At 50.9% G+C, this 11200-nt stretch overlaps 1 protein-coding gene across 6 annotated transcripts in view; it reads right to left on the minus strand.

The window, feature by feature from the left end:
- TMEM181 (transmembrane protein 181) overlaps positions 1–11200 on the minus strand; it is a 99287-nt gene that overhangs the window by 46890 nt on the left and 41197 nt on the right. For 4 of the 6 annotated variants that reach the window (XM_032253187.1, XM_032253190.1, XM_032253188.1 and 1 more), the window contains exon 2: positions 5158–5261. In XM_032253187.1, the coding sequence (XP_032109078.1) occupies positions 5158–5261 (104 nt within the window). Of the gene's footprint in view, positions 1–542; positions 2411–5157; positions 5262–6136; positions 6250–11200 lie in introns of those variants that run through there. The other 2 variants (XM_032253193.1, XM_032253192.1) reach the window with 2 other exon arrangements.

Consider the following 11200-nt stretch of genomic DNA (forward strand, 5'->3'; position numbering starts at 1 on the left):
CTCAGCCTCCTGAGTAGCTGTGATTACAGGCATGCACCACCATGCCTAGCTGATTTTTGTATCTTAGTAGAGACGGTGTTTCACCATGTTGGTCAGGCTGGTCTCAAACTCCTGACCACATGATCTGCCCACCTCAGCCTCCCAAAGTGCTGGGATTATAGGCATGAGCCACCGCACGCCCGGACCATCTGAGCCATTTTTAAGTGTACAGTTCAGTGGTAGCAAGTACGTTCATACTGTGCAACCATCACTGCTATCTCCACAATTCTTTTCATCTTGTGAAACTGAAGCACAGTGCCAATCAAACAATTCTTCATTCCCCTCCCTGCAGTCGCCAGCTGCCACCACTCTACTTTCTGTACTGATGATCTTGGCTACTCTAAGTACCCTATGTAATCTTACTGTATTTATCTTTTTGCCACTGGCTTATTTTACTTAGTATAATGTCCTCAAGATTCACCCATATTATCGATTCTGTATACATCAGCCCACTGCCTTTTGGCCTCCAAAGCTTCTGATGAGGTATCTGCCGACAAACTTACTGATGATCCCTTGTATGCGATGAGTGACTCTCTTGCTGCTTTCAAGAATCTGTCTTTGGGTATATACAGTTTCATTATAAATGCATCCCAGGGTGGGTCTCTTTGAGTTCATCCTACTTTGAGTTTGTTGAGCTTCTGGGATGTTTACATTCACATTTCATCAAATTTGGAAAGTTTTCAGTCATCACTGCTTCAGATATTCTCTCTGACTCATTCTCTAGCTCTTCTCCTTCTCAAGACACCCGCAATGCGTATGCTGGTCCATTTGACAGTGTCCCAAAGGTCCCTCAGTCTCTGTTCATTTTTCTTCTCCTTTTTTTCTGTTCCTCACTCTCAAAAACTTCCATTGTCCTATCTTCTGACTCGCTGATTCTTTCCTCTACCTGTTCAACTCTGCCTCCGAATCCCTCTAGGGTACTTTTCACCTCTAGAATATTTTGGTTTCCTTTTATGTTTTCTATCTTTTTATTCATACAGTGTTTTCTTGACTTTCTCCATGTCTCTTCATTTAGTTCTTTGGACATCTTTAAGACAGTTGTAAACAGTTGTTTTAAAGTCTCTGCCTAACAGGTCTGTCATATGGTCTTACTCAGGGACAGATTCTGATGGTTCCTTTTCTTCCTTTTGATGGGTTATACTTTATTGTGGCTTTGTTTGCCTTGTGACCTTTTGCTGAAAAGTGAACACTTAAATCTAATAATGTACCTCTGGAAACCAGACTCTCCCCTTCCCCAGGATTTCCTGTTACCCATTTTCATATTTTTGTTTTTGTTGTTGTTACAGACTGTCTCTGTGCAAATGATCAGCCTGAGGTTTAAACTTCAAGTCTTCTCAGGCCCGTTCTGAGCCAGCGCCTTCCTCTGGGCAGGTGTGGTGACTTTTGAAATTTCCTAGCAGTTTTGAATGTCCTGGTCTTCGATGTCTGGCTCCCAAAAAAGGACAAAGGGAAAAATGAGGGTGTAAAAAAAGTGCCAGCCCTTTAAATCCCCTGGAAGTAACTTTAGCCAGAGAGGGAGAGGGTTGCAACAACTGAGGGAGGTACAATGTCAGCAGCCACTCTTTCTTCACTGTACTTCTGCTATTAGAAGCAGCAGCAGCAATGAGAGCACAGATCCCTGATATCTGTAGGACAGGGTCCTTTTTGCCCACCTTGGTTTCTACAAGCTCTAGAACACACAGCTGCCTGCTACAGGCCTGCAGTGGAGGACGGGTACCTGCTAAGGACTGACCAAAATTAACCACAATCTAATGTACAAGCATTCCCTGTGAAGTTGCAAGCCTTCAAGAGACTCTGGAGTTTCCAAAACAGTTACACCACAGATTCTGACACCACAGTTGTCCTCTAAGTAGAGGACATAGATTCCTACTCCATCTTCCCAGAATCCTCTCCAAGCTTCATAATTCCTACAATGCATTTCTTCAGAGTTTTGGCCTTAAAAGAAGTAGTCAAAGGAAACACTGTGAATCCGATTTTAATTTAATTCAGAACTGGATTTGTTTCAAAACATACCACTCTCAACTGGTGATATCACTTTTTCTGAGCTACCTCAGTGACAATCCCCCATCTGCAACCAACAAGCCTCCACTCAAAAGAAGGAAATACACAACCAGGGCAGTGTGTCTCTGGAATGTGTTTAGGAATGCTGGGAATGACGTCTCTATGTAGGAAGGAGGCTTGTGTGCACAATGAGGCTCCTGTTAAACAGATTCATGATCTAAGTAAACTCCTAACCCAGGAAGTAAGACAGTCTGGTTTCCTGGAAATAATTAAGAACTGGGAGTCAGAAAAACCTGGACTCGGCTGGGCGTGGTAATTCACACCTGTAATCCCAGCACTTTGGGAAGCCAAGGAGTCTGGATCACCTGAGGTCAGGAGTTCAAGACCAGCCTGGCCAACACGGTGAAACCCTGCCTCTGCTAAAAATAGAAAAAAAAAAAAAAAAAATTAGCTAGGCGTGGTGGCAGGCTCCCGTAATCCCAGGTACTCAGGAGGCTGGGGCAGGACAATCGCTTGAACTGGCGAGGTGGAGGTTGTAGCAAGCTGAGATCGCGCCACTGCTCTCCAGCCTGGGCAACAGAGTGAGACACTGTCTCAAAAAAGAAAAAAAAAAAGAAATATCTGGACTCTAGTCTTCACTAGCAAGACTTTCTGGATCTTGATTTCCTCATCTGCAAAATGACAGTTACTAAGCCAATAGTCCCTGAGGTACTCCTAACTCTGTAATAACCTTATCACATGAAATAATCAGGAGCAGAGTGTGCTCATGATACTTAATTTTATGTGTCAACATGACTGGGCCACGGGTGTCAAGGTATTTGGTTAAACATTATTCTACTGTGTCTGTGGGTCATTTCTGGATGAGATTAACATGTGAACCGGTAGACTGAGTCAAGCAGATTGCTCTCTCCGATGTGGGTGGACCTCATCCAATCCATCCAAGGCCTGAATAAAACAAACTGGCTGAGTAAGGGAGGACTCGCTCTTTCTGGCCGGGCTCTCTCTATACCCAGCTGGGATACTGGTCTTTTCCCGCCTTCAGACCTGGACTCGGCTGGAACTCACTCCACCAGCTCTCCTAAGTTCTCGTGGCTTTGGGCTTAGACTGGAACTACCATCATGGACCCTCCTGGCCTCTTACTTGCTGACTGCAGATCTTTGGACTTCCCAGCTTCCATAATCATGTGAGCAAATTCCTTATAATAGTTAGAAAGACAGACAGGATAGACAGGCAGGCAGGCTAGCCAGGTATCTCCTATTGATTGTTTCTCTGGAGAGCCCTGACTAACAGAGTACTGTATGGAAGAACAAAGGGGACAGAGAAACCCTGACTTCACTTGTATCTCAGCCTTGGTGCATCACTTCACATTTCTGCAAGAGCGGAGAGAGCTGGATATAATCATGCACATTTGAGACAGAGAGTGGCTTCAAGGAACAGAAAGTGGCTGAGGTCCCACTGAGACTGGAGACGATGAGAATGTTAATGCCTCCCCTACCAATCTTAAAGGATGGCAGTGAAAATCAAGTAAGATCATGGATATATCTTGCACTGTAATTAATATAATTTTTACTTCTTGATGACTTTACGGGAAAGAAGTTGGCTACAGCTGTTATCACCATCAGATAAACAGCACCTGAAGAGCCACCCTCTCCCCCAGCTTCCTTGTCCATTTACCAACGCAGTTTGGGGTAAGAAACTAGCTTTTTTTTTTTTTTTTTTTTTTTTGAGACAGAGTCTCATTCTGTCACCCAGGCTGGAGTGCAGTGGTGCAATCCAGGCTCACTGCAAAAACCTCTGCCTCCTGAGTTGAAGCAATTCTCTGCCTCAGCCTCATGAGTGGCTGGGATTACGGGCATCCGCCATTATGCCCGGCTAATTTTTTCTATTTTTAGTAGAGATGGGGTTTCACCAACTTGGCCAGGCTAGTCTTGAACTCCTGACCTTGTGATCCAACCGCATTGGCCTCCCAAAGTGCTGGGACTATAGGCGTGAGTCACCAAGCCTGGCCACAAACTAGCCTTTTGAGGCACAAATTGCCTCTGGGACAGGTTAAGCCTAATTGCCATTCACATTTTAGTATTAAGGGCATCAATTAAACAACACCTACCAGAAATTGCCCTAATGGAAAAAGACATTTTATTTCCGACGGAAACAAAGCAATGGAGGAATAAATTCTCTCCAGACAAGTCAGGCTCCTGGTTGCTTGCCCTACGCACACAACTGAAGAGACCTGGGTCTCCGGGAAACTTGTGGAAACCATTTGGCTTCTCTGGTTCTCCACCCGTGAGAAAGGGTACTGGCCTAGATGACCTCACGGCTCCTGCAGCCACCCGCCCCATGCTTACAGCCAGCAGCCCCCAACTCTCCTCCCCACCCTGTCAGCTGCATTATAACTTGCGTTGCCTGTCTCCCCTACCAGGCAGCAGGTTCCGGTTGCACTGTGCCCAGCTGGGCCTAGGGCACAGCAGATTAGAAATGTTTGCTTGGAGGCTGGGTGCGGTGGCTCACGCCTATAATCCCAGCACTTTGGGAGGCCAAGGCAGGTGGATCACAAGGTCAGGAGATCGAGACCATCCTGACCAACATGGTGAAACCCCATCTCTACTAAAAAATACAAAAATTACCTGGGCGTGGTGACACGCACCTGTAGTCCCAGCTACTTGGCAGGCTGAGGCAGGAGAATTGCTTGAACCCAGGAGGCAGAGGTTACAGTGAGCAAAGATTGCGCCACTGCACTCCAGCCTGGTGCCCTGCAACAGAAGGAGACTCTGTCTCGAAAGAAAGAAAAAGATGAAAAGGGAGGGAGGGAGGGAAGGAAATAAAGAAAAGAGGAAAGAAATGTTTGCTTGGCCAATGAAAGGCATGTGGTCACGGCAGCCCCGGCTGCTGCACAGGGCATGGCCAGGGTCACATGGGGCTACTCGCTGTGCCTCCCTCAGGAGAGACGTAGCAGCCAGACGCGCAGGGCTGGGACCCTATCCACCCTGTGGGCACTGCTCCCTCCGTGCTGAGGCCCTTGGCAGTGGGAGCCAGGGGCACAGCTGGGCTGGCCAAAAGCAACATGCCAGGGCCGCCGCACAGGGCAAAATATTCACTGAGGAAAAACCAAACCTTACCTCTGATCCCAACGAAGACGGTCAGGCCAAAGCAGATGAAGAAGACGACAAACACGAGGACAAAGTGGCGCTTGGAGAGTGTGTAGAGCCGCATGGGCGCCAGCCTGGGGGCAGAAGCCAGCAGTGAGGGATGGTCAGAAGGCCCGGGGGTCATAGGAAATCAGCCCTGTAGCAACAGCTCCCCCGACACGGCGCTGCCCATCTCCCCTCCCAGCCCCTCACTCCCGAGTGGCCCTGCACTGCCACCAGGTGGCCTCCAGGACACGACAGCCCCCATGACCTCAGTGCCACGAGCTCCTGCATGTTCCAGGTCAGAGGGTCCATGGACACACCAGCCACCAGGATCTGCACATGGCACACCAACCCCACGCTCAAGGAAACATACTGGGGCTACTAGGCCCCCCAGGGGTCACTGCCACCAAGGCGGTGGCCAGACCCCACTACCCACCCCGCACACGCACATACACACATGCGCACACACACATGCACAAGCACAAAGCCTACGGGGGTGGCACCGCCAGGCCCCACTGGAAGCTCCAGGTCCTGCCAGCAGCACACTCCTCCTTCCACTGTCCCCACCAGCCCAGAGCCTGACTCCTCCCATCCCAAGTCACTCACAACTTCAGGTCCCCCTTGTGCCACGCACCAACATGGACGCTGCCTTGCTGTGAGGTCTTCTGTGATTTGTGCCGACGGGGAAACCCACTCACCCTGCCAGGTTCCCACTCAGTCACAGGAAAACCCCAGGGGACAGGGATCATTTCCTTTAGAACACCCTGTATCAGGGCCAGCAAACAAGAAAATCTGTAAAGGCCCAGGCAATATGGGAGGCTTTGGGAAAACTCGGGCTCTGTCACAAGGCACAGCTCTGCTTCTTTGGGCAGCAGGGGACACATGAGTATGACTGTGTCCCAGTCAAACCGCTGACAAAAGGGGCGCGGCCGGCCCCCACCCTGTGCCGAGGAGGAGACCCACAGACCAGAGGGATGCGCGGCGCTGTCTGTTTCGCTCTGTCTTCTGCGTTCTCTGTCGTCCTCGCATGTTCTGTCTTAGGAGCCAGATCAGCAGGAAGGAGTCTGAGCACCTCACCTCAGGGACAGGCAGCTTCACGCCCACCTGGGAGGCAGACACAGGCTCACCCCAGCTTTGCAGGAAGGTTACTGGCTTCACGGTCCAAAGCTCACAAGGGCAAGGGCACCCCCACCCCTACGGTACACACCCAAGACTGCGGCTGCAGAGCAGGAAGTCACTGCTGGCCAGCTTCAGGGCCAGGGCAAGGCTGTGAGTCAACACCACTGGGACATGGCTCTGCTAACACCAGGTCTGCTGCCCCAGCAGGGAATGCGTGGCCACCTGGGCAGTGAGCACACAGGCTAGGGTTACTAGGTGAAGAAATAAAGAACAGGTGCCTCTGCGGCTGCGCGGGGATTGGGTGCAAACACTCACCCACAAACAAGACAAGAGAGCTGGGGAAGGAGGCGGCCTGGCTCAAGGAGGCGGTCAGGCTCTGGGGCCTGACAGATCCTCAGAGGCCCGGAAGTCATAAAATACCCAAGAGAGGAATGACCTCAGGGAGTAAACAACGCGTTCAATTCACAGGTAGGGAAACTGAGGTCTGGAGACTGTGCACATGCCCAAGATGCTGCAGCCCTGCCCTCTGCAGCCACACTACACAGAGGTGGCTCTGGGATGGTGCTGCAGGCTCCGCTCTACGCCAGTGCCTCAGAGCAAGCCCTGTGGAGTGTGAAGGCTGGCCCGGGAGGCCCTGAGGAGTGTGGAGGCCTGGCCGGGAGGCCTGATGAGTGTGGAGGCTGGCCCAGGAGGCCCTGCAGAGTGTGGAGGCTGGCCCAGGAGGCCCTGCAGAGTGTGGAGGCTGGCCCAGGAGGCCCTGCAGAGTGTGGAGGCTGGCCCAAGAACAAGTCTCCTATGACCTCCCGTAGTTATCCCAGCTGACAAGTCTATCCTTAGTTTAAGCATGCTGCGTTTACTAGGTTATTGTTTTAACACCGCAGAATGGAAGATTCCTAGGCAGCTGCTCAGGGCCTTTTCACGTTGAAAAAATTACACAAAGCTAAATGGACTAGATGGTGTGGAAATGCAAATAAAGCCTGTAGTTCCGTTAACAGTACTGCACCAAAGTCAATGTCTTAGTTTTGATAAATGCGCCAGGTTATGCGAAGTGCTCCCATGAGGGGAAGGTGGGTGAAGAATGTACGGAAACACTCCGCTATCTGACCCTCTGCTGTAAAGCTCAAGTGGCTTTTAAACAATGACATTGCTATTTCTGAGTTCCTACACTGCACCATTCTCGGGGTCCTGTTCCCTGTGGGAAGCCACAGTCCCAAGACTAAGAAGCTCCAAGAACTCCACAAGCAGAGGCTGAAAGCACAGAGAAATTACTTGGAAGCAGAGAAAACCAGAATAACTGTATTTTAACTCTTGATTTAAAAACACATTATTGACCCCATACTGGCATCGCTATTTAGCAGATAAGACAGAATGTTGAAAAAAGAGGCCTTAAGAAAGGGTATGGGAGGCTGGGCACAGTGGCTCACGCCTGAATAATCCCAGCACTTTAGGAAGCCAAGGCAGGCAGATCGTCTGAGGTTCAGGAGTTCAGGACCAGCCTGGTAAACATGGTGAAAATCCATCTCTACTAAATATGCAAAAATTAGCTGGGTGTGGTGGCACACACCTGTAGCACCAGCTACTTCGAAGGCTGAGGCAGGAGAATCACTTGAACCCGGGAGGCAGAGGCTGCAGTGAGCTGAGATCCCACCATTGCACTCCAGCCTGGGTGACAGAGCAAGACCCCATCTCAATTAAAAAAAAAATAAAAAGGGGCATGAGAGCACAGAGCAAGTGTATGAGTGCATGACCCACCCAGGGCATCTGCCAGTCTCTCTCAGAAGACTCAATAAAATCCATTGTCTCCCCTTCCTGAAAACTTCTACTTAAGTTCAACTTAATAGCAGTCAAGTCGTCCAAGTCAAGGGAAAAAGACACAGAGAAACAACATAAACCGTCTTCTTGAGCAGATGTGAGCAGGGCATAACCGCCCACGCTGCACCAGGCTCGTGGGTGAGAAGGTGGGCGCCAGGTCTAGGTTTCCACCACAAACAGGAACCCTGGGACCCTCTGCAGCCTGCAGGGCGATCATGGGCCAAGGCAGCACCAGGACAGGACGATGCTGCTAACGATGCCTTTCCTTCCACGGCTTTCTGCTCTGGACTTCCCATATGTAAGCTCTGAACCAGCCCAGCATGGCTCATGCCCATAGTCCCAGCAACCGTGACGGCTAAGTGGGGAGAATCACTTGAGCTAAGAAGTCTGAAGCTACAGTGAACTAAGACTGCACCACTGCACTCAGCCTGGGCAGCAGGGCAAGACCCTGTCTCTAAAAACTTAAAAAAGCAGCTGGGCACGGTGGCTCACACCTGTAATACCAGCACTTTGGGAGGCCAAGGCAGGCAGACCACAAGGTCAGGAGTTCAAGACCAGACTGGCCAACATGGTGAAACCCGTCTCTACTAAAAAATACAAAAAATTAGCTGGGCATGGTGGCTCATGCCTGTAATTCCAGCTACTTGGGAGGCTTAGGTAGGAGAACTGCTTGAGCTGGGACCCGGGAGGTGGAGGTCGGGCCACTGCACTCCAGCGTGAGACTCCATGTCAAAAAAAAAAAAAAAAGCTTTGAGCCAAAAAACCAGAGACTTCTGAAACCTCAGAAACAAGACTATGTTTCAGATGAATCACAGCTCTAAAACTGGTAAAACAACAAAATCTTGAGAAGCCAAGGTAAAGACAGGGGAGATGAGATGTCTGCCAGAACTGACCCAGTCTCCTGCTGTGAGACCAGCTCGGTGACCACAACGGCTGGAGTCCCTAGCCGCTTCAGAACATGGCTCCTGTCCTGTACCAAGTGCCTACTGGCAGCTGCGCTTCCTGCCTGTCACGCCTCCTGCTGAAATACTCACCGTCTCTAACAGCCAGACCACCTAGACCAGTGACCGAGTAAGACTCAGTGACCAAGGCAGCCCATGGCCCTCTCTGATGCATCCACCAAGGGAGGGTATTTCTAAACACCTAGAGGCAAGGCTGTGATGCAGAAAACATGCACAGCCTACCAATGGGGACAGGGGTGTGCCTTCCCCTTCATCTTGTTTCTGTTGTCCCCGTGTGCATCCTGAAACCTCCATCCCTAGAACTCTGGTCACCGTCACGTCAGTCCTCCAACACCAGCTCATCTCCTGCTGCTTCTCTCTTCGTCCTTCCTTCCTTCAGGAGCCATCCTCCCTGCCCATGCCTACCCCGGCCTCCAACAGGGTCGCCCAAGACATTTTCACTTAGAAGCCCTACGGTACTTTAAGGTCGAAAGGTTTAAAACTGAGCTGAAACACAAAATAACATAACCAAAAAGCCCGCTTCCACTGCCCACTTCCTGCCTCCACCCTTTCTCCATTCTCGTACCCTGAAACCCAGCACCATCTCAGATGCCCCTCTCTCGCTCCCAGCCAGCCAGGAAGAGCTGCGTCTTCACTGCCCAGCTCTTCTTCATCCCCAGCATCCCTGGCCCGCTGTCCAAGCCCCAAAAACTCCTGCCAGCTGCCACCAGACATGCCTTTCTCTTCATGCCATTCCAGCACTTTACAGCCTCAGCCTGCCCAGGAAGGCTACAGTGCCCCACAGCCAACTCGATCAAGTTTAGACAGGCCTTTCAAAGTCCCAGAGATCCTTCCCCACAATCGCTCTCATCTTCCTGCCACCATGCACATATCCTATGTGAATTACCGCCCACCCAGGGCACCTGCCAGTCTCTCTCAGAAGGCTACCTGCGCTCCCTCTGTCATCACAGCTCTGAGGCAGGCACTACTACAACCCCTTTCACAGATGAGAAAGCTCGGACTTAGGAAGGTTCCGTTACTTGCCCTAGATCACAAAGCTGGTAAGTGACTGCAACACTGAAACCACCTCATCAGACTGCAGAGCTTCAATTCTACAATGCTGCATAACAGGGTCAAGCCAGACTCCAGGCCGGCCCACTCACACAGCGCTCTAATCTAAGACTGCTCTCTATTCTCCCACCAAAGCTACCTAAATCCCCCCCAGCATCCAGGGTTCAATGGTGTCCCACCTTCTCCAGTAATTCTTCCCTCGCACTCCATCTCTCACGGCTGCCCACAGTTCAAACCATCACAACGGATGTGGTCTGCACTGCAGCGGAGTGCCTGGGACCACCAGCTTGGCACATGGGAGGCCTACAGAAACATCTCCTAAACTCAACTCCCATTCTTTATTCCAGAAGCGTTTGTGTTATTTCCTCAAGTTGATGGAGAGATGCTAGACAAGAGGCTCCATGCTTCCCCACATGCCCAGGCCGGGTCAAGCACGACAGCTGAGGAAGTCCTCAGCCCAGCTATCCAGGCTGGGAAGACTTCCTAGAAAACTCGCTGGCTCTCCACACTGTCTCTTCTTGCGGGGGCCGCAGGCCAGGTTTCCCCTCCTGGCCATGCATCTTTTCACATGAGGCATCTAACACATTCTCAAATGCTGGCCTGCCTGGAGCCTCCAGCTCTTGGAAGATTTGTCACAGGCAAGGAAACAAACTGTGTCCCCCAAGGGTCCCCTTGACTCTTTGGGTCCTTTCTAAATCATCTCACTTCCACAGCTGCTTTAAAATATTACAGATATGTTTCCTAGAAAATCTGAACACACCTTTACTGGAACGCCTACCCCTAAAACTGCATCCATAATGCAAATCACTGCAAGCCAGGTCTCCCCTCCTTCCACATATTCTTTCCCAAAGGACGGCTTCCAAGCAAGGTGAGATCTGTTGAGTGTCTAATCCACACAAGACAGGAGCTAGAAAACTTCCATGCAGCTCTCCACAGCCTCACCATCACCACCCCTCCCCATCACCTCCCTTACCTCATCACCCCCCTAGCCCCACCACCACCCCTCACACCACCACCCCCCTTGCCCCATCAGCCCCCTCACCCCATCACCTCCCTCGCCCCATCACCTCCCTCGCCCCATCACCTCC

The sequence above is a fragment of the Sapajus apella genome, unplaced genomic scaffold (assembly GCF_009761245.1).
Source record: "Sapajus apella isolate SASKATOON/1434 unplaced genomic scaffold, GSC_monkey_1.0 scaffold82, whole genome shotgun sequence".
Taxonomy (NCBI): Eukaryota; Metazoa; Chordata; class Mammalia; order Primates; family Cebidae; genus Sapajus; species Sapajus apella.